Consider the following 24,555-nt stretch of genomic DNA (forward strand, 5'->3'; position numbering starts at 1 on the left):
AGGCCAATTACCTGCCTGATGTCCATTACTTGGCCAATGAAATCAATTCTCTCTCCTACAAATCAGAAATTTGAAAAGGCTTTCTGTCAGATGACTGCCTCTACCTATCACTTTAATGATGCAAGTTTTCCACCTTTGCTGTGTCTTCAGTCTTCACAACATATTCTTATTACCACTTAACAGTCATGCTCCTTCCCTAGTTTTTATCTGCCAAGACTAAGCCTTCTGGTACCCAATGAATCATCTTTCAGTCCTCCTCCGGGAGTCATACTCTTTCATGAGGGGTCTCTGTCCGAATGAATATAAATTTTGATCACTTACACTAATTTTTTTCTTCCATATTTATTTTATCAAAATTTTATCAAATTCTGAGGGTCTTCCCCTCCCAGATAGATTCTTTTATGAAGGCAAACTAGGACATTTTTTTGCCTCAATTCTTACCTATCCTTTAATTATTGAATGTTGCCTCAGACAAACTGAGACCTGGGGAAGACCTTATCTTAAAAAGGCCAAGGTCTCCCACTGCATCTGGGGGTATCACCAATCTCCCTGACCTATGTCTTGCCCACTGGACTCTGATGACTCTGGAGGAGAGAGTGAGGCTGATGACTCAGTATAGCCCTGCCTCACTTAAATCCAATTCACTTGCAAGTCAAGACATCACCCTCCTGATGTCATTGGTCCTCCTCCAGAATGAAGGATGAACAACAACAAAAAACAAATTTCCCCTATGAAATTGATAGTCTTCAATTTTTTTTTATTCTGAACTTAAACACCAGAAAAGGAGCATCTCTGTTCACAAAGTAGAATACAACAGAGGAGTCTATATAAAAAACTATGAATCTCCATTTTATAGTGCTAGCTTAAAAAAAAAGTAGACATTACTTTCAAAACTGTCCTGCTTATCTGTTTCCTTCTGAACTTCTTTCTGTTCTCTTCTATGCATAGAAGTTTCAATGGCCCTCTTTTTGTGAAGGGGCATTATTATTGCTAACCATGTCTTTCCTTTTTTCTACACTAATGTATTTCTCCTTTTCCCTCTTCAAACACTCATAACAAAACCAATCCACCTTCAGGACATCAATTTTTGTTACGAATTCCCTCAATACCACTTAAAGATATCAAGGTTCTGAAATGATACTCATTTCTTCTCTATTAGAATGTTAGCCTTACATCATCACATAGTTCTTTTCTCAACTGCTCAAATAAATTTACCTTTCTAGGTTTCTCTAGACTCTTGTGTTAGTATTTTAAAGACTCATCTCTAGTCTTTTCATCAGAAATGTCTGAAAGTCCTTGTTTCCATTAAAAGGCCCATTTCTCTTCTATAGGATCATATGTAGCTTTGTAGGTAGGTTATTTTTGGTTGTATTTTGCTTTCTGAAATAGTTTTCCAAGATCTTCTCTACCTTTTTAGTAGAAGTTGTCAGGTCTTGTGTGATACTGACTGTAGTTCCTTGGCACTTAAACCGCCTCTTTCTGGGTGCTTGCATTATCTTTTTTTTTTTTGACTTGGCAGTGAAAGAAAGATTTTAGGGGGTTAGGCTTCCACAGCAGGATAAGAAATTCCAAGTTCTTGTGGATAGTCCCTCAACCAATCAGAAAGTGCTCCAAACTTTTCTGTAAATAACTAGTTCCTTAAGAAAGAGCCCTAGAGGCTAAACTGGTTGCAACCCCTTGGGTTCAAGGACGGGGCCTTGACAGGGCAAAGGCTTTTCTCTACTGAGCTTGCTTAATAAGCTTATTGAATATGAACTGACACACCCCAAGGGCAAAGATAGCCACCATTTTTGAACATGGGACCCACGAAGTGGACAGAGTTAACAGAACATGGAGGAAGATGCAATGGGCTGTCCAGGAAGGGTGTAACTCAGATGAACCAGACCAAGAGTAGCCCTGGTGGGTGGAGTATCGTTCTTACTAATGGTTTAAAAGTTGATTCTACCACTGAACTAGTGCTCACGTGCTACTAAAGTGCGTTGCACCCTCTTCTCTCACAAGAATCCTAATAAAGACTTTCCTTCACTCACTCACTGTGGTAGATTCTTGTTTCAGATTTTTCTAACAGGAGCTTGGATTTTGCCTATGACATTTCTGGGACTTAGCCCTTTGGGGTTCCTTTAAGAAAATGATTAGTATCTTCTTTTTGTCTCTTCCCTATGGTCCTAATAGACTGCAGCAGTTTTCATTTATGATTTCTTGAAATAGAGTGAGTATCAGGGCTTTTTAAAAAATCATTGTTTTCAGGTAATTTAATACTTCTTAAATTATTCCCCCTTAAACTGTTTTCCAGGTAATTTTTTTACATCAGATATCTTACCCTTTTTTTTTCCATTTGTATTTCATTCTAATATCTCTTGCTATCTCGTGGAGCAATTAATTTGTTTGGTCTATTCTGTTCTTCAAAGTGTCCATTTCTTGGATAAAATTTATCACTTTTTCTTCCACTTACTCTCTTTCTAGTTCTTTCCTCAACTTTTCATTCTTTAAAGTTAATTTTGTTTTAATCTTGTGTTTCATTTCTTCATATTCATGTAGTTCTTGTGAAAGATCCATTTTTCCTTTGAGTTTGCTTACAGTTGTTTTGGAATTAGATTTGCAATCTTTTTTTATACTTGTCAGGGTTTTATTTGATTTACTCACTTCTCTAGCTCTAGTTCATAAATTGAGGCTTTGTTCCAGGACCAGCCTCTATCCCTTGTATATTTCTGGGTGGAGTGGTTGGCCCTGCTTGGTCTTGGCCTGGATTCTCTTGGGTCTTGTGCTCTCTTCTATCTCCCAGGGCAGGCGTGGGGAACCTGCTGCCTCGAGGCCATTTGTGGCCAGCTAGGTCCTTGGGTGAGGCCTTTTGACTGAGTCACAGTTTTGTAGAACAATCCTTTTATTAAAGGGATTTGTTCCATGAAGTTTGGATTCAAAGAGCTGCACCTGAGGACCTAGAAGGCTGCTTGTGGCCATATGGCTGCTGGTTCCTCACCCTTGTCCTAGGGCTGGGCCCCCTGGATCTTTGATATTCAGAGCACTAGATCTTTAGGCACCTTTCTAGCACCTCAGGGCAGTGTCAGGGACCTCAGAACGAGCCTGGGCTCTTTTAGTCTGAACACTGTAGAACTACATTGGTAAACAGTTGGTGGTTGCTGTCTGCTGCCACTCCCTGAGATTTTCAAGGTCCTCCAACCTGGGGTTTTCTGAATTGACTTTGGTCTGTCCCAGGGGAACCTTCCACTCTTGCTACCTCTGGACACAGAGCCTTGCAGGCTACATGTGTTCTGTCTCCAGTCATTCTGGCTTTTACTTTGGTGGGATATCATGGGGATAAAAGATCACTGTAGTTGCTCACTGGTTTTCTTGATCATTATTTGGTCTGGTGTGAACTTCAAAGTTTTGTTCCAATAGTCTTTTTTTTAATACCTTAATTTTGCCTTCATCACTTACTAGCTATGAGACCTTGAGCAAGTCACCCTGCATTAGCACCTACCTTGAGAGGCAGTTGTGAGAATCAAATCAAATATTTATAAAGCACTTGACACAGTATCTGACACACAGCAGGTGCCATATAAATGCTAGCTATTGTTGTTATTGTTGCTGTCTCCAAATGTTTATATGATTTCTCATGGTTTTGTTTTGTTTCATTTAGTTTTACCCTCCTTAGCCAAAATATAGTTATATGCAAGTAAGCTGAGGGACAACTCCCTTCTGTTCTCAAGTGTCTAACATGGTCCATCAGCCCATGGATTGTTTCTTTGTATTCATATTTTCTACTTATTAATAAATAACTTTTTTTCTCTTTCTCTCTAAACCACCAAATTGTACATACTCAAGCAAGACATCATTACACATTTAAGTGACAGTCTGTTTTCTGTCCAGAATTGCTCAAATATCATCTAAAAGGGATGATTTCTTCATATACATGAACATCGTTAATTAAGCCAGAGTTCTTTTCCTGTTCCTTTTAGGGACCAAAGTGTTCATCTATAACAGCAGCAGTATCTACATCCTTTAACGGTTGATAAATTCTTTCTTTAGATGAAAATACTTTTCTGTCCCTTCTGGTACTAAATTGGTCCTATGACTGTATCAGTGTCTTACAGAAACAGTACATTATACTGTGTCTTGATTTTTAAAATTTCTCGGGTCTTCCCCTCCCATATTGATTCTTTTATGAAGGGCATCTTTTGCCTCATTTCTTACCTAGCTTTCCACTACTGAATGGGCATTTCCTCAGACAAACCAAGAAGTGGGAAAGACATTAGCTTAAAAAAGCCAACATCTCCCACTGCATCTGAGGCCATCACCAGTCTCCCTGACCTATATCTTGCCCACTGGACTCTGATGACTCTGGAGGAGACAGTGAGGCCGATGACTCTGCAGAGCTCTGCCTCACTTAAATCCAATTCACTTGCAAGTCAAGACATCACCCTCTTGATGTCATTGGTCCTATCCAGAATGAAGGACGAACAGCAACAAAAGTTCTTCATGAAAGTTTCTTGGAATCTCATTGAGACTGTAAGATTTCTGAGGACAAGATTAATAAAATCCATACCCTTTCTTCCTTTCTTCTTTTCCTCATAATTTAATCACTTAATCATTTGTTAAGCATCTACTATGTATCAGATACTGTGCTAAGCGTTCTAGATACAAAGACAATGGTAAAATAGTCCCTGCCCTCTTGGAACTTACATTCTAATGGGAGAGAGATTGTGTGTATGTGGATACATATACACATACGTACTTCTGTATGTACATACAAAACATACAAAGTAGATCCAAGATAATCTTGGATGGGAAGGCAGAAGCGGCTGGGAAAGTTTTTGGGAGAAGTGGCAGTTAGCTGATTCTTGAAGGAAACCAAGAATTCTGAGATACAGAGGGAGGCGGGGTGGGCAGCCAATGCATAGGCAAAGAGACAAGAGAATGTAGCAATCAGTAGACATTCAGTTAAATGCTGAGGATCCAAAATGAAAGTGTACACATAGTTTAACACACAATATTTCCTCCGGTAGGCGTGTAAACAAAGTCTATACGTAAAATCTGAGTGGAAAAAGAACAGAATCAGGAGACCCCAGTGCTAGTCTGACTTGATCACTAACTTGCGTGACCTCAGTCAACTTCAATATGCTTTAGTTTTCTTACCTATTACACTGGGATAATAATATCAGCCCTACTTTCTTCAAAGGATTGTAATAAGAATAAAATGAGATCACAGAATATGAAAACACTTTGAAAAGTAACAAGCACCAAGCTTGGCCCCGGAGAGGAGGTGAGAAAATGTACCTCTTTCTCCTCTTTGCAGAGCTGGAGTACTGTGGGAGCGGCATGTTGCATATACTATCAGCCATGATTGATATGTTGACTGGTTTAGCTAAACTTTTCTTTTTTAATCTTTGTTACTAGGCATCGCTCTTTGGATAGGTGACAGGGACGGATATATACTGAAACTGAAGTGATGTAGAAAAAAATCAACTAAAAGGTTTTTGAAAATGAAAAGTATTAAAGGATTATACAAATGTAAAGTGTTATTGGGTTTCCAGATCATATCACTTTTGAATTTGTTTGCAGGGCTCTCCCCTTGCAGCTCGTGACTATTTCTGTTCATGACGCTCCGAAAATGTGCCTCAAAGTAAAGTTGGTGAGTGGACGTGCCTACTATCTTCAGCTCTGCGCCCCCTCCCATAAACAAGATGCTCTATTCCAACAATGGACTGAGCTCATCTCTCTCTTGAAGTCTACTATAAAATCACAGAAGGCCACTACCTTTACAGGAGGCCAAAAAGTTTCAAAAATCCATGAGAGCACTGACAAAATGACCACTGAGGATGATATTCAAGTAAGTCACATGGAGGACATTAAATATGTAATATCAAATATTAATATGCAACCAAAGATTATGCATTCTACTTGGATTTAAGGTAGTTTGATAGGATTAATTATCAATGTGCTAAGAATATACTCTTGGTAATTCAATTTTAATATTGTTTTTTCCTGTGGAACAAAGTGGTTGGCAAGAAAAATCACAAGGGGCAGCTAGGTGGCAGTGGATAGAGCACTGGTCCTGGAGTTAGGAGGACCTGAGTTCAGATTTGGCCTCAGACACATAACACTTAAGAGCTGTGTGACTTTGGGCAAGTCATTTAACCCCAACTGCCTCACCAAAAAAAAAAAAAGAAAAGAAAAAGAAAAAAAAGAAAATCACCACAATTTTAGGAGATGTCTGCTCATCTACTGAGATCAAGAGTAACCCTGTCACCAAACATATATTGTTACCCATGAAGGTATATAGCATTATACTAATTTCTAAGTAACAGGTTTAATATGAAAGAAAATTAGTTTAGAATGGAGCAGGCATTCTAGAGGGTAAACTTTTAGGTGACGGCAAGACCCTAGCTAGAACTATATCTGTATGTAGGTGGGGTGGGGTGGAGGAGTAAGTCATGGAAATTGGTAAACTGAGGAATGGGAAGTGAAAATATCAACACTTATACTGAAGTCCCTTGGTATGAGAGCAGGAGTTGGGGAGGAGAGTCAGGTACTGAACACACTGAGGAAGGAAGGAGAGTATCCTAGAAGTCTTTAGACAACAGTTACCATCAACAGAAATAAAAAAGTTAGAGGAAGGGGCAAGTTTTCAAGAAAAAACCAAGAGTTTGGGGCAGCTACATGGTTCAGTGGATACACCACTGGCTCTGGAGTCAGGAGGACCTCAGTTCCAGCCTCAGACACTTGACACTTACTAGCTGTGACTCTGGGCAAGTCACTTAACCCCACTGCCTAGCCAAAACAACAACAACAACAAAAAACAAACAAGAAAAAAGACAAGAGTTCAGTTTTGTTCATGTTGAATTTGAGGTATCAGTAGTACACTGAGGGGAAGGTATCTAATCGGAAATCAGAAATGCCTAACACGTGAGGTTAGGGGTAGAGACAGATCGAGACTTCGGAGTTATTTATAGGAACTCATTAAAGAGTTAACTGCAAAAGAGGAGAAATAGAGAGAATGAATGAGCCGTAAACACACACACACACACACACACACACACACACACACACACACACAGAGCTTGACTCCCTTGCTTGACATTTACACTCCAACGGTTAGATTCCCAGAATGTGGCTGCTATCTTGGATTCAAGGGATAACTCTATGGGGTTATATTTCCAACACCTTAACTTCTGAACTCCCAAAGATGTTCTTTCCATGAATCACCTAGTAGACTAAATTAATTCTTAGCAAATGCACTTGCTTGAATACATAGCCAGAACAATAGTGCAAAAATATTTCCCCCTCCTATAGAGTGTACTTTCCCCACAAATATTAGTACATCTGTGGAAAGAGTGGGCATGAACCTAAAATATAATTGTAGTGAGGTATACACATAGGGAACACATGTAAAAGAGTAAATAACAAATTCTGGTTCTAGAAGCTCTTTCTTTAATCCACAGCCTGAAGGGTCAGGTTCCTTGAAGCTGCCTCCTCCCTTGACTACTGGCTCTATTTGCCCTCAGTATGTCTCTCTGCTCCTACTAGTCCAGTCTCCTGGATGACATGGTCAAGTCAGTGGTAGGAGGGAGAGAAAATCCCCTTGTTCCAAGCAAAGGTAGCTCCCTTAAAAAATTATTTCTTTAAATATTTCCCAATGGCATTTTTAAACATTTTCCATATTCATTTTTTTGAATTTTGAGTTCCAAATTCTCTCCCTCTTTCCCATTCCTCCTATTCCCCTTGAGAGGGCAAGCAATATATCAATTATACATATGAAGTCATGTAAAACATTTCCCTATTAGTCACGTTGCAAAAAAAAAACCACACACACACAAGAAAAATAAGGAAAGTGTAAAAAAAGTATGCTTCAATCTACACTCAGAGTCCATCAGTTCTCTCTCTGGATGTGGATAGCAATTTTTTTTATCATGGGTCCTTTGGAATTGAAGTGACTCCCTTTCGAGGACCTGCTTATTCTCCCACTTTTGAGTTTAATTCTCAAACTGGTGAACTCTTGAACAAAGTGCTTAAAATTACTCTAGCTGTTTTAAGTCCACAGAGGTGTGGTTAGCTTGTTTTGTGGTTAGTCAGAACTGTTCCGTCTTGGCCCAATCACCAATGAGGTTCATACCTCATAAAAGGGTCACACATATTGTATGACACACACTGTTTACACATTAAAACCACTTCATGTGTGACTTACCTTTATACTAAACACCTTGAGATTACATTCTGGGCTTTCAGAGTTGTATTAAATGAGCAGGGAAGTAAAAACTCTTCTGGTATATTCTGCTCCCAGTTAAAGATTTGCTTCCAGCAAATCAACCAGAGTGCTTTCAACAAAGTCCATAAATCCCAACCTCTGGATACTTCTTGGGGAGATTCAAATAATGTCCTTTCCAGTGCCTTCTCCACACCATTATACTAAGAGAAAACTCTGAGAAAAGTCCATATGATACAGTTTAGTATCAGGAAATAAACATTACTTCCAAATGCATGGTGATTCAACTTAACAGAATTTGTCATTTGACAAATTCTCATAGGTTACCTACTTCAAAAGCCTTCCCTACCCAAAGACAATAAACAAAAGGAAAAGAAAATCAAGCTTCCCATCTCAGAGGGAAAGCTTTGTTCCCTAGAACACATAAGGTTCTTCATAGCGATAGAAGACCTAGGATCATCTGGAAATCAATCCCTCATTCTTCAGGTGAGAAACCAAGTTACCCTGGCTTGGTGATGACTCACTGGCACCAAGCTGGTGCAAGGCTCCTTTCCCTCTCCATCTCCAATGAGGGGCCCTTATGCTTTGAGTTCAGTCAGGTACCAAGAACTATGATAAACTAGTGCTGGATCCAGGGGAGCTGAGGAACTCACCGTCTTCTAAGAGGCTTCTCTGCTCTGGACTCCATATATACAGATCATTTTTAATCATGGAAAATTCCTCCTGGGTGCCTGCAACAACACACAGGTCCTTGAAAGAGACAGGGAAATCCAACTACGAGTCTAAACAAAATATCTCTATCATGCAAGGTACCCTAAAATGTCTCCGTGAATCCTTTCATATGTAAGTTTTAGACAAACAAATGTCCTCTGGGTCCTTGTATCACACGGTACCCGAATTTTCTCCAAGGATTCCTGAAAAATATAGAGAATATAACTGGAAGTCTAAACTCACCCCTCAGGACAAGTAGATTAACTTAAAAAGAAAACAAATTCAGAAACTCCCCTAAAGAGGTGTGAGAATCCCTCAAATGTAATTTGGACCTGCAGCAGTACATGAGGGCTTCAGAAATGTTGTTTTGACTCATCACAACAAAACGAATAGTCTAGGTCACAGGTGTCACACATGCAGCCCACAATATTTGGAGTGTGACCTGAACTAGATTAAAATGTAATCAGAAAATATTTAACAAAATAAATAATAAAAATATAATAAAACATATATAATGTTAATATGTGGTTTTCTAAGTCAATATGCAGCCCAGAGAGATTCTTTTGTATGGTCTAGTGGTCCCCATTCTAGTCGAGGTTTCCTTAAAAAGAAAAAATGACTTAGATAAGCTTTCAGTGTTTTCTAGGTGAATTTCTAGGCACTTGTATTTAAGAGATCCATATTGTTGATATTAGCTACAATACTCACAAAAGATACAGTGATAAAATAGACAATAAATAGTACTTAAGCATTCAAACAAACAAAAGTTATCTCAAAGGAACCATTCTAATTTGTAAAAGAAACATGTTAGAAAACAGCATGTTCAATTAGTGTCAAAAATTGAAAAAAGGGGGAAAAAAAGATAATTTTTCTCCAGTGGATCTCTGCAAACTATGGTATGCAAGAAGGAAAATCTCAGATGAAGAATGTCTCTAGTGGGTTTCTGAGTATAATATTCCCTCTGGAATACTCCCCCAACTTGTACTCACAATCAAAGAGCTAGATCCCCAGAGTATGGTAAGTACAGCAACAGCAGCAGCAGCAGCAGTAGCAATAGCTACTACTACTACTACTACTACTACTACTACTACTACTGCTGCTACTACTACTACCACTGCTGCTACTACTACTACTACTACTTCTTCTTCTACTACTACTGCTACTACTATTACTTCTACTACCACTGCCACCACCATCACCACTCCCACCACTATCAGTAGTCTAGTGGTTACTGATGAGGTTATATTTCTAATCCTGTAGCTCCCGAGCCCTCACCATTAACAGTTAGACAGTAGACTCAAGGGGGCAGCTAGGTGGCACAACAGATAAGAGTATCAAGCCTGGAATGAGGAAGACTCATCTTCCTGAGTTCAAATCTGGCCTCAGACATTTATTAGCTGTGTGACCCTGGGCAAGTCACTTAATCCTGTTTGCCTCAAGTTTCCTCATCTGTAACATGAGCTAGAGAAGGCAATGACAAACTACTCTAGTGTCTTTGCCAAGAAAACCCCAAATGGGGTCACAAAGGGCCAGGCATGACTGAAATAACTGAACAACAAAACAAGAAGTAGACTCAATTAGCAATTAGGAGAAGCATTTGCTTAAATGGCACAGCAAAAACACATAGATACAAAAACATTCCCCATAAACTAGGATGCACTTTACACAAGGACAATTCTTGGGGGGCCTCCTTTTCCCATTTCTGACTCCAACTCTTCAACTGGCAAATTAGCAAGCAGGCAAACTGGCAAAATTCTTCTAGCTATTTGAAGTCCCCAGAGACATGATTAGTCGATCACACTGTTTATTTCTTGAATCAAAGGCGTTCACAGCCATTTTTTCTATACATTAAAACTTCATCATTTATGACTACCCTTTTACTTAATACTTTATGATGATATTCTGGGCCTTTTGCAATTACATTAACTGAGACTGGGGTGTGGGAAGGTAAAGCCCTTTCCCTTTCTTATTTCATATCATAAATATTTAATCATTGCAGTTGCTTTACTTTTGTTGTTTATATTAGGTTCATTCACAACACATACTCACTGAGAGACTACTATGTACAATGTAATGTACTTGGTGGTATGAGGGACACAAAGATGAATAAGACATAATCCTTGTCCTAAAGTAATTTACAATTTTGTTCCACATCTTGAGCGCATTACCCCTCTGTCAAGAGATAGCAGCATGCTTCATCATCTAGAAACATAATAATGCTCATTGCATTAATCAGAGTTCCCACATCTTTCAAAGTTGTCTTTACACTAATGTTGTTATTGAATAAATTGTTCTTAAGCTTTCACATACTTCACTCTGAATTAGTTCATACAAGTCTTCCCACATATCTCTGAAATCATCCATTTCTTCGTCCTTAATGGAACAGTAATATTACATTATATTCATTTGCCGTAATCTGTTTAGCCATTGCCCAGTAGATATACCTCTGCTCAGTTTCCAGTTTTTTACACTACAAAAAAGACTTGCTATAAATATGGTTTGTTGTTGTTGGGTTTTTTTGTAAATATGAGTCCTTTTACAAGACAACATGTAAAAAAGTGATAGAGATATATATGGTAGGAGGAATATCCTAAGGCCTGGTCGCATGTAGGTTAGGCTAGTTTTTCTTTAAAAGATTGATATTGTCCTAGAGATTTAACTGATTCAGGGGACTGAGGCTTAGGCCATTGATTTGGCTTCCACATTGCCTGAGTTGAAAAAAACCAAAAACCAAAAACCAAAAAAGGAGATTCAACTCCTTCCCAATGCCTGATCAGCAGGTTCCTAGGAATAAAGCTCAAAACTGCACTAAGACTTTTGGGACACTCACTGTGTATGTATGCATGTATGCATGTGTATGTATATATGCACATGTGCATACTGTATATATGCGTGCAAAAGAAAATGATGCATATGCATGTACTTACATATATACACAGGCATGTACTTACATTTATACATACACATACGTATGTGTAGGAGGTATATATAGGAGAAATAAGGACATACATACATGTGTATATGTACAGGTGCGTTTCTGTGTATACACATATGTGTTCATATATATACACACAGGAAAAACAAAGACACAAGTACATGAAAGTCCTTGTTAGAACGTAAGGTCTTTGATACTTGAGAATGGGGGTTATTTCATTCTCGGTATTTGTATTCCTAGCATCTAACATGATGCCTGGCCCACAATAGACACTTCCTAAATATTTGTTGATTGCCCTCTTGGTTGACTGACTGAGTGTTGAATGGCAAGTAAATACCCAGAAAATGTAATGTACTATAAACTTGTAGTAGATGAAATAAGTCTGAGTTCCTACCACTCTTATGATATTGAGCAATCCCAAAGCAGAAATGCAAAAACCCAATGCCAGGAATGTCCAAAGATGAAAATTACCAGGTCAGGAATAGCGGAAAGTCACAAGGACAAGAGATTCTATAATCATGGCTGGTGAAATACTAAAGTGACAGACCCCAAGGTCAAGCTGGGATGGAGGTAGGTAAAACCAGTGTGGAGAAGATAAACAGGACAATAAGGATTAGTCAAGGGACTGGAAGTTAAAATGAAGGTGAAGAATAGGATACCTGTAAATGAAACCATAGATTTAGTTATCAGTGCGAGAGTTAGAGAAACAAGAAGATGAGACGTTGCAATTGAAGAATGAAATTTCAGTGTTTACTATGTTAGAAGTGGAAAATATGGAGAGATAGTGAGGACTAATGTATAACCATCCTGGTAGGTGACTTGAAGTGAAAGGAAGACAACTATTGGAGTTGAACATGTTCAGGAATTATATGGCCAGGAAGTTAGAGAGATGTAAATCCTGAATATAAATATTGAAGTTCTCAATACTGTTAGCAGGAGATAATAGGGACAGAAAAACTGAGCTGGGTCACTGTATATATGCGTGAATTGTTATGTTATGCTATGTACGTTATTCTCTAAAGTCACTGAAGGGTGAATTGAAATCAGTAGATGATTACAAGCAGGAATGGAATAAGGTGGTATAAATGGTTTCTTTCAGTCAGGAACTATAAAGGTACCATGTAGACTCTAATTCTCTTTCCCAATCCTTTTGTCCATTCTTCACAGGAACTTATTTTCCTAGCTAAGCCCTTGTCCCTACCTATGAGAACCCCTAAAACATTTGGATACCCGATATATAAATCTATCCTTGCAGTCAAGAAGACTTGAGTTCAAATTCTAACTCAGAAGCATATTAGCTATGTGACCATAGGCAAGTCATTTAACCTCTTAGTACCCAGGCAATTCCATAAGATTGTAAAACACAGAGAAAGCTGGCAATCTGCATCAATGAAGGTAGTTTCCAAACCAGGAATTCCTTCTTCAAATAAAATCATAGGTCTGAACTCCACCCCCACTCCAAGTTATTATTAAATGATGTTCTTACTATGTCTTATTTTCTGTTTGTTATTATTTCCAAAGATAAACAATGAGATAAATGAGCAGTTTGTGTATTTACAAGATCCAGAAAGTGATACTATCCTTGAGAATGAGCCATCTAATAATGTCATAATCTCTGAAGTAGCTTTTGAAGAAAGTGAGAGTAAATCAGAAGTGAATAATCAAACCAGCTTGAAACAGAGTGAAACTGTCATACAAAAGGAGATAAATGATCCCGACCCTGGTGAAAAGAAGACTGTTGTTACAGAGTCAGCCACTAAGGCAGAAGAGTTAAGGTGTGTAAGATTCCCAGATTCTAAGAAATGGGGAAAGACATCTATCTATTTATTCACACACATACACACTTAAAAGTTCCAGCACTGGTTCAAACAGCGTTCATTGGAGGCTTCTTACAGCTACATAACTCTATAAATGAATAATGATAGTTGACTCTCAATCAACCACATTTGGTTTATAATAATACCTTACAATTCTACAGCATTTTGTTATTTACAAAGTGGTTTCACATATACCATCTCATTTGAGTCTCATAACAACCCTGAAAGATTGGCAGAGCAGGCATTATTATACCCATTTCACAGAAGAATAGAGTGAGGCTTGGATAAATTAAGTGACTCATTAAAAATCACATAGCTAGTGAATGTTGGAGCTGGAATTAGAACTAGAACACAAGTCATCTGACTTCCTATACACTTCTTTTTCTACCATACCACACTGCTTAACTAAAGTAAATTTCTCAGACTGACTTCTCTGCCATCTAATTTATATTTTGGGTGGTCTTTCTTCATGTTCCCTGGAGACTTAAAATAATTTTAATAACCTGAATGCAAATCATCAATATAATGCTATGGTGATGAAAATCAACCTGATACTCTGATGCATTAATAGAGTCTAACACACAGAGACTGTAGGATAATTCCTCCATTATGCTCTGTCTTAGCCACATTTTTATTTAAGTGCTATATCCCATTTCCATCACGTTTTAATTTGGAATCTGACTCTAAAGAGGATCCAGTTAAGAGTGACAACAGTTACTTAAGGGTTAGAATGGGTCAAACTATAAAAGTTGAGATATTTAGGTTAGGTAAGAGAAGTTACCAATTATTGCCTTCATTTATATTAATGTTTTGATGAGGAAGATGGTAATAGTTGTTCTTAAAACATGGATGAAACAGAAGAGATTTTAGTTAAGCATATAAAGTTCTTGACTACACAGTGCTAGTAACATAGTAGATACTCAATAAATAATGCTGATTGATTTATCAGGGTAACAGAACACTTGAATGGGTTACTGCAGGTCGTGGAGCCTCTGTCCCTAACATTCTTTTAAAAAGAAACCAGATAACCATCTGTTTTGGACTGTTTAGGCATTCCTCTGCCTAAAGAAAACTCTCAGGATCCCTTCCCTGTCTATAATTTAACAATTAGAAATTATATTACTTTACATTACATTACTTGAAGAATTAATTAGATAATGACTATCAAACCCAAATATAAACTTTTTTTGCAATTTAAAGAATTATCTACTTTTTGGATTAGCTATGCCTCGTTTTTCTCATTTTTATTAATATATATAATAGAGTATTGATTACACCAGCATGACAAGTCAATACAGTAGAGAGTCTCAGTAATTTGAGGAGTGAAAATCTAAGATGCTACTCAATATTTTAAAACCTTGGTTAACCAATATATGATACAAATCTGGCTTTCTTCTTTAGCTCCTTCTGCAGCAAAGTAGAGTTAACATAAGCTGTATGAATGTGAGCGATCTTAGAGGGGAGTCTAGCTTTGCATAGAAACCCTGAAATCAAAGTGAGAATCAAAGTAAATTTCCTACCCTATAGGTTATGATTGTTATAACTGTTATGATTGGCTCTAAGAAAGGCTATATACTCAAGCCTAAGGATAGTCCAACTTCCAAAGGATTTTTCTATAGAACTTAATTCCCTTGAATATGAATTACAAATGGAAATTGAAGCTACCTCCCATAGAAATTTCCCTGCTCCTGATGTGGATAAGAAGGTATAGAAGTATCAGGAATAGGACAAATTTTCCCATTCATTTGACCTGAGCAGCCTGCCTCTGTTTCCTCATCAATAAAAGGAGGTAATAACTTAGTAACTACAATACTAGTTTCACAAGGTTATTGTGATAATGGACAATGTAAGTAAAGTACAACATAAAATCTAAAGCAACATGTCAATATCAACTATTATCACTAGTCAAAGGTGCAAAAGGAAGAGATGGGATGATATAGTGAAGAGAGAGGCCAGGTCAGGATGATCATGGCTCAGATCCTACTTCTGACATACTGGATGTGTGAGCCTGGGGTAATCAGTGCCCAAGACAACCCTCTCAGACTACAAATTGCAAAACAGGTGCTGACCTGCATTGGTAGGGGGAGTTTCCTCACTGGGAGTTCCATAAGCCATTTATTGGCCAATATAAGTCTGGACAGAAAAAAACAAAAACAAAAACAAAATCCTGGTATAGGAGAGAAGAAAGGAGGAGGGAAAGAAAGCAAGCAGAGAAAGCTATCATCAAATGATAGCTAATATTTGAATAGCCCTTAAAAGGCTACAAAGCACTTTACATATTCTTTATAACAACTTTGTGAAGTAGGTACTATTACAATCCTCATTTTAGAGGTAAAGTTGGTACTATTACTGTCTCCATTTTAGAGGTGAAGGAAGTGAGGCTAATAGGGATTAATTGATTAATCTAGTTACTAATGTCAGTAAACATCTAAGGCAGGATCAAATTCTGGTCTTCCTGACTCCAGGTACAATCCAAGCTGTCTCTGGAAAGAAAGTCAAACGTAAAGTGGGAAAGAATGGGATGTTACCAAAAGGTGCCATACAATGGAAAAAATACTTTCAGTAACTATGCAAGAGAATGCTAATAATATTTTCACTGCAAAATAAAAAGTTGAATATGTTATTCACGAGAACAAACCCCAAAACCTGAAATACTTTTAGAAAGAAGTTTATTAGGTTGTTTGGTAGAGAGATACAGAAAGAAGTGGTAGCTCCTTCTCCCTAGGTTCTGGAAAGTTTACATTATATAGGATTTTGACAAAGGTCAAAGGTTTCCGCATAGTTACAAACAAATCACAAGAAGCAGAAAACACAAGCCTGGGTGGACCCAAAACAAGAATACTTTGGGTGGCTCCAGGACTTGGGAAAACCCAAAATACCTTGTAGCCATCTCCAGCATTCCTAGAGAGTTACTGAGGTCAGATCACATTCTGGTTGCAAGCAACCTCTAATCACATAAAGTTGGATTCAAACATTTTTAATAAAAGATAAATAGCCCACAAATATTTCTAAAAACAGAAGAGGAAAACATTAATCAATTCATCCTAACACCCTTCCCTAAATCACAACTGACTTGACCTCTAGTCACTCTGGCAGCTATTCCTATTACTCACTTTGATTCACATACCTCAAACCTAATAACTTGTTTTTGTATCTAATTCCTCAGAGATAGTGCCAATAATTCAAGATCATCAAATTATTCATATCTCCTTCTTGACTACCATACATATAAACAGTATATGACCTAAAGTGTTAAATCTGAATTCTAAGTAGCTTATTAATATTTTAAATTTATAAAGATTCTTTGAGTTTTTAATATGAAAAATGCTCTTAAAGGGCCAAATATTATTACATCATTATCATTATTAGAAATAATAATAAAATTAAGGTTAGCAAGAATCATAACATCAGAATTTTAAAGTTGGAAAGGACCTTAGAGGTCATTTAACTCAACAAGGTACTTAGTATTTCTCCTCCAGTCCAAGAGTTTGCCATACCAAACCCATTAGCAATATTATAGAGAGAATTCCTACAAGGAATGAGAGATCAGACTGGATGTCTAAAATCCCTTCCAACCTTGAGATTCATGACTCTAAGGACCTGGTGACTTTTATCAGGTAGAGGAAAAAAGCAAATAAAAGCAAATTTTTGCTATAATTAATCCTACAGTGCTCAGTAAAGCCAAGAATGCATTTTCTTCTGCCTTTATGTATCAGAAACACAATTATAAATTTTATTATATAGCTTTATACAGAATTTTTAAAACAATTATTAAATATTGCAAGTGTTTTCATTTAAAGTGAACATACATTGATGAGTCTTACTACGGTATCTTCAGGGTTTTGAGGAGGCTTCTGATGGAAGTCCATAAACTTGATAAGTCTCAGTTTCTTAAAATTGTTTGTCATTATTTTGGACATCACCAGGTATATTTATTTAGTTATGATTATTTGGACTCACTGGTTTGCAAGTTACTGAGATTCATATTATAACTGTGCCATAAAACTGCCAGATCACTTAATTCTGATAAATTCGTGAATCTTCACCTTCTGGCATGATTCTGTTACTCTCCTTTGAGTCACATTTTAGTTGCTCATCAATAGTTCTCAAATTTCAAAGCAGCCTCATGCAATTCGATTAACTTTGCCTAGCTGCCTCTGAGAAAGTTGGAGGCAGGAAAAGCTAATGGAAAAAGCATCCATGTTTTTTGAACCTCCCCAAAGACCCCTGGGGGGTGCTGACAGATTATAGGAAGCCTACCAGTTAAGGGGAGTGAGAAAGGCGTTAAATGAGATGGATTCACCCTATGACAACCAGGAGTAGAAAACAGAGACTCCTTTGAACAGGGCAAGCAGAAAGTACTGTCATATGCATCTGAGAAAACGCTATCTGAAACTTCTTGCATCTTTATAACTATGTTCTAAAACTCCACCCTACTGATTAAAGAGTTTTCTCAGGTGGCTATGGAAGCACTTCCTGCTCAACTTGTTCAATCAAGTCTCTTTCTCCTCTACTTGGTCAACTTAGGGTACATTTTCTCTTTTCCCCAACGCCAAATTGATACGCCTCACACCAAGCAGTTTCCCGATCTCTTTGTGGCTCTTGCCTTGCTTGTAGGAGTGTGGAAAGGCAATCATTCACGTTCTTTCCCTTTGCCCTTCTCTTTCTCACCTTCTTCTGGGGTAGCTGGCCTAGGTTGTACAAACTGCTCTTGGGCTTCTTCCAGGTTCCTCTCAGCCCTGACATCTATAACTCAAAAGGAGGAAGGGGACAACCCATATATCTAATTTACATACAAATATAATTATATTATTATTATATATAATTTATAATTTGCAAGTATAACAAAATATATGGATATATACACACACGTATGTATATTTACAGATATGTAAGTACTTTCACTCATTCTATTTATAGTCACATTTCAGAAGACCACAAAGCAGGTAAGTATGGTTCAGTTACTATCACAAAGCATTTAAAGAATGACAGATTACATACTACCTAATAATTCCTCTGTGAATGTTGTGGTTGAATTGGCAAAGTTTTGATCTGAGCTATTTGTTTTACAGGGATTCCAGAAATGATTCAGTCGCTTCAGGTATGAAATAATTTTTTTTACATGCTTCATTGTGATGCAGGTATCCAGGATCACCCACTCACTGGAACAGAGTAGAAATAACCATTATTTAACTACTGGCTTCCTCAGCATGCCATCCTCTTTAATCATTACTTCTTTCTTCTCTCCCTGAATTGGCAGGTCCCCCTTGTTCCTTAGGCAGACTAATTAGGTGCAAACTACAGAGTACCAAGACCAGTTTTGTAGGCAGATCCCATAGCAACTGATCCAACAGATGAAGGATGGATGGAGGGGGTGGTGCTCACAGTTCAAGTTCTCAGTAAATTTTCCATGGTCAGTTTGCCAGTCCTTTTCTCTTGCCCCCTGTTTTGGCCTCTGCACCACTGCCAAGTGGCACCACTTGGTGTCAGCAGCTATTCATTTGGTTATAGTTGAACACTGACCAAGTTTTGCTACTAAATTTTTGCGGTGGTAGTTTGTGTTGGTATGTTTATCTTTATCAGCTCCAGGGCTGAACCTCTAGTCAATTTCTTTCTGTTTTTTTCCCTTTAGCTGTGGGTGGATCTGATATCTCTTATTTCATAGTCACGCAAGTAAATGAGAATTATGGAAGGGACCTAAGTAAGATGGCTTCTGTAAAACTCTGTAACTTATATTACTTCCTTATATTTTTCTTAATAAAAGGAAGAATGCAATCTGAAGGTCAGAGAAAACAAAAAATAACTTTTCATGGAACAAGAAGATAAGAAAATTTCCTAAAGCTTAAATTTTAAGGCACTTTAAATACATTCACTGCAGCCCTACTATATAAGAATTCACAAGAACAAAGAATTTGGTATCATTTGGGTCTGTCATCCGTTTCAAGGAGGGATTGGTTACAAGTATTACCAGAAAGATTTGATTACAATACATTTATATATATGTATACATATATATATATATGTATATATAATATTTACCACAGTATGGGCTTCAGCATCAAACCTGAGAACACCATCAGAAGGCGGGGCCATTGGAATTCACATAACAATTTAAAATCTTAGTGTCTGCAAGGTATTTTCATCTTGCCCAAACCTAATCTTGTCAAGAAACTAAAATAAGCATGAAATGCTTAGAAATGCCAGAAGCCCCCAATGTACTGGTTTTTTCCACCTAATAGTTGCAAAGCTAGCATCAATATTAATAGTAATAATACTATGCATTTAGTATTCAAATAGTGCCCCTCTTCCAAAGAATTCAAAGCTTTCCGCCAAAGAAACCTAAAACTAAGACAAATTACTGAGTACTTTGTATAGCTAGCCTATATAATAATCTTTGGCCTCCCAAATGAACACGCAGAGTTTCATTCCTATCACTCCAAGACAATACTGATGTAATGTAATGATGTAAAATGTGATAATATAGCCTAACAATTTGACTTTTGGTTTTCCATAAAGTAATAATTGCTTCCCTTGTTTGTTTTCTTTTACTCATTTTCTAACTCTTCTTCCTGTATTTCTTTTCTATGTTTATTTTTCTTTAGGCTTGTATAGTTTTTCAGTTTTCCCTCTGGTTAGCCTTTCTTTTCCCTTCTCTACTTTCCTCTAAATCATTTCATGTTCTCCTACATTTTCTCATATTCACACTGTATTGCTCCTACACCCCAACAAAAGATAACAGTGAGTAAAATGAATTTTAACCTATCATTCTATCAAATTCAGATTTACTTTAGCCTAAAATATGAATCCTGATGCTCAAAGAAGAATCCAAAGTATTATCTGCTTCCTACTATTAACAAAAAACACAACTATCACTACTAATCCATATCTGAGGCATACTAATTATGTCCACCAGGAAAGTCGTTAGCCGGCTTATCTCACATCTTTTGGTTACTTGAGTTACAACTTCACTCTCATGAGAGAACTGAAACCTACTTATAATACAAGTGGCACTTCACATATTTTATTCTCATAAGCAAGAAATGAAGCATAGTTCAGTATGATTATCTTTCTAAATCTCTCATTCTCACTCTTTTGATTTCCTAGCTTTCTGTTCTTTATTCTCCCTTATTTATTCACAGTGAATGTGAAGGGCAGAATTATCAGTTGTAATTGATATTTCTCAACAAGATGGATTGAAATGGAGCAGTCAACCAGAGATACTTAAAAGAGGGGGGAAATGCCTTACAAATTCTGGCAACATACCCCACTCTTTCTTCCCTCTTTACCTTTTTTAAATATTAAAAAAATAAAAATCTTGAAATTCTGAGAACCAACATCTATTTTCTGAAAATGAAATGAGCTTTAAAGGAGAAATGAAGGAGATATTTTTAAAATTTAAAAATATTTTAAAGTTCTTTTTATTTCCTTTTACCCCCATTTTTCTCCATCTCTCTTTCCCTCTCTTCATCTTTGCCTTCACTTTCTCATGTTTTCCTGACTTTTCTTTCACTTTTAATCCCTTTCCAATTTACCCAACTCTTAACTTAAACTTCCTTCCATTCTACTTCTCTCAGGGTAATGAAACTGGAAAAAAAAAGTAATAGAGAAGAAAGAATGGTAAATATGGACTCAGAGGACCTGAGTCTGAATAATGGTTCTCCTTATTACAGGCATGACATAGGATAAATCATTAAAACTCTGAACCTCAATTTCCACACCTAGCAAAGAGACTGGATTGGTGAGCTCTAAGCTCTCTTGCAACTTCAAATTATATGCCACTAGGAAATGAACGCCTCACTGTCCCTATCATCTGATTTGATCAGAGTCTTTCAAATGCTTGAAGACAATTATGTTCCTTCTAAATCTTCTCTCCTTCAGGCTAAGGACTCCTAGTGATTCCATTTCCTCCATTATGATAGCGGCAAGAGAAGAGGTCCCCGCACCCCAACAGTCACAGAACAGACAGTAGCAATAAGAAAGGATTCACGTCACAGCCATTTGTTTGTAAAAGGTCATTTCCACATCAGGGGTTTGTAACTCAGAGACTATCTATACTATCATTTTCATTATAGAAAATTTTTGTACTAAAGGTACTGTGTAGAAAAAAATTCACCTGGGGGAAAATGTAACTAAATATTAATACCAAGCAACAAGATCTCTCCAAATACAGTAAAGAGACTTTTGGGAGAAATATAACAAACATGAAAAATTCTGCATAAAGGTGAACAATTTGTATCAGGTTTGAAAAAGCACAAAATAATCTGAATGTGTTTTTAAGCTTGCTGAGATCTTTAATTTTAATTTTTCTAAAATAGTTATGGCTAAGGCAAATTCTCAAATATCAATAAGTGGAGCCGTTTCACTTTTCCCAGTATTCAATATTCCAACAACTAGGACCTAGCTGTTGCATTTTCCATTTAGTTTTCTCTGCTTGAGCTTTTCCAATCTAATGCAACAAGCATTTATTAAGCAAGGAACTTGGATCATTAACCAATTCATCTTTAAGTTTTTCATTTATATATCATTATATGTTGAACATGATTCACAGACTAATCTATTAGTCTCTTAGAAATGGTACTTTAGCTGCCATCTAGAAGTGGGGAAATATTTTGTTACAATTCATTTTGCTGAATTTAAAATTTTTTATATAAGATTATTCCTCACGTGGGTGGACAGTTGGGTAGTATATATAGAGACTGAATATTAACTAATGTTGAGATTAACCGTCAAAATTAGATAGAAGTTAGGGCAAATATCAATTAGCTGAGGGAAATTCAAGTGAAGAACAAGAAGATAATTACCCTTTTGGCTTCCAGCTCGTGGTGGTGAAGGCACAACTTCTTTTGGTCAACCCAAATCTGGGTTTATCCGACACTGGCAGCTGCCCAGCAGCATCCAGGCCAAGCCTCCAACTTCGTCGCCCCCATGCTTCCCAAGTTTGACCCTAATGAAATTAAAGTCGTGTTTTTAAGGTGCACTGGTGATGAAGTTGGTGCCATATCAGATCTGGCCCCCAAAATTGGTCCCTTGGGTTTGTCTCCCAAAAATGTTGGTGATGACATTGCCAAGGCAGCTGGTGACTGGAAAGGGCTAAGGATCACAGTGAAACTTACCATTCAGAAATAGACAGGCCCAGATTGAGGTTGTGCCTTCTGCTTTAGCCTTGATCATTAAAGCCCTAAAGGAACGTCCTCAGGACAGAAAGAAACAGGAAAATATTAAACACAATGGAAACATCACTCTCTATGAGATCGTCAACACTGCTCGACAGATGAGGCACTGATCCTTGGCAAGAGACCTTTCTGGAACCATTAAAGAGATACTTGGAACAGCCCAGTCTGTGGGCTGCAACATTGATGGCAGGCATCCTCATGATGTCATTGATGACATCAGTAGTGGTGCTGTGGAATGCCCAGCAAATTAAAAGCTACAAAGGAGAGTACTGCAATAAATTAACATTCGACCAAGAAAAAAAAAAGATATTACCTTGCTATAGCAAATGAATGCAAAAATTGCTTTTAAGTTAAAGCCCTACTTTATGCTCCCAGAGAGCTTAATATAGTCTCCCAAGGTCTTTTTTCTCTTTAAAGTCTAGGGCAGTTGGTCTCACAGGTTCATTTTGTTCCCTACCTCTTCCCTTCCCCTTTTTACCTACTCCAGCATAGCAAACACTGGTTTAGTACACAATAAAGGTATGCTCATCTTTATCTGGAGACAAAATCAAACAAGCAAAACAAGTTTGTTTTTTTTTATCAACAACAAAAAACAAAATAGTAAACTCCAAAAGGGGAAAGGATGCTGGTTCACCAGACAGGAGGCAGGAGGATGAGAAAGGAGACACAGTCAACCACCTGACATCACAGATAAGGGGAAGGTACTGGAAAATGATTAAATTCACTAGATTCCAGGTACGGAAGGTGCAGTTCCATTAAAGCAAATAGCAAGTTCTGTCCAAGCACATGGCTCCTTAAAAGTGGATCAATAAGCCAAACAATCTCCACTGTTCCAGATTACAAGTGATTTTGTCATCCATTAGGGGGGCAGTTCCCTTCCCTGGGATCAGTTCCAATATCAAACGGCCCCATTCCTGTCTGTGGAGCTCCAAAGTTCTCTGGCTTCCCCATGCTCCCTATAGCTCCCACCTCTCACTATCCTTCAGTTTCTCCATCCAGTTGGAAAAGACTACACCTCCAGCAGCCTCTGTTGCTGACACTGGCTATTCAGCAAACACCTATACATTTTTATAAGAATCGTAGCTGACTTCATGTAACCAATCATATGATTTGCCCCCAACATCTGGGTATAGGGAGTCCCCCAGATATCAATACCCAAATTACAAATGCCTGTTTTGAGTACTTAAGAACAAAGTAATCCCAACTCCCACTGCAGCCACTGCCATTGCTACTGCCATTAAGCTACCATTGTAAGATCCCTCCACTCTCATCCTGTCTCCAAACCAGAGTACCTTCCAAGCCTACTACAGACTTGCTGCCACCATCATGGGGTGGAAATCCAGAGCAACCCCTACTGAAGAGGGCTGATCAGGAAAGTAAGGAGCATTTGAGTTGAGCTTTGAAGAGAACTGGTTAGAGTCAGAGGTGAGGAAGGAATATATTCCAGGCAGGAAGGCATGTGAGGAACAGTAATACAAGAGGGATGCCCCAGTGAGACTCCAGGAAAAGCTGAAGGTAAGCCCAGGTTAAAAGACACTGGAAGGTAACGGAAAGCCTCCAAATTCAAAACAGACATTCCCTACCCTAAAAAGAGTGGGAACTCTGAATATCTAGAGTGTTTAAGAAGAGACTAGCAAGACAAAGAACTGGTTTCCAGGAAACACACTACTTTAGTGCCTTTGTCCCAAATTACCATTTATCCTCATTACCAAAGGAGTA

At 37.7% G+C, this 24,555-nt stretch overlaps 1 protein-coding gene and 1 pseudogene across 2 annotated transcripts in view; both read left to right on the forward strand.

Moving 5' to 3' along the window:
* Nucleotides 1-20,993, forward strand: part of GARIN2 (golgi associated RAB2 interactor family member 2) — a 59,705-nt gene extending 38,712 nt beyond the window's left edge. Inside the window, exons 4-8 of one of the 2 annotated variants that reach the window (XM_021004840.2) lie at nucleotides 5,560-5,827; nucleotides 13,368-13,621; nucleotides 18,736-18,764; nucleotides 20,266-20,294; nucleotides 20,803-20,993. In XM_021004840.2, coding sequence (XP_020860499.1) covers nucleotides 5,560-5,827; nucleotides 13,368-13,621; nucleotides 18,736-18,764; nucleotides 20,266-20,294; nucleotides 20,803-20,805 — 583 coding nt within the window. In that variant the 3' untranslated portion in view covers nucleotides 20,806-20,993. Of the gene's footprint in view, nucleotides 1-5,559; nucleotides 5,828-13,367; nucleotides 13,622-18,735; nucleotides 18,765-20,265; nucleotides 20,346-20,802 lie in introns of those variants that run through there. The other variant, XM_021004838.2, reaches the window with a different exon arrangement.
* A 1,595-nt stretch (nucleotides 20,994-22,588) lies between these two features.
* LOC110220702 (large ribosomal subunit protein uL11 pseudogene) lies at nucleotides 22,589-23,099 on the forward strand (annotated as a pseudogene).
* Nucleotides 23,100-24,555: the final 1,456 nt, after the last annotated feature.

This window comes from Phascolarctos cinereus, unplaced genomic scaffold, assembly GCF_003287225.1.
Source record: "Phascolarctos cinereus isolate Bilbo 61053 unplaced genomic scaffold, phaCin_HiC Scaffold_3;HRSCAF=262, whole genome shotgun sequence".
NCBI lineage: Eukaryota > Metazoa > Chordata > Mammalia > Diprotodontia > Phascolarctidae > Phascolarctos > Phascolarctos cinereus.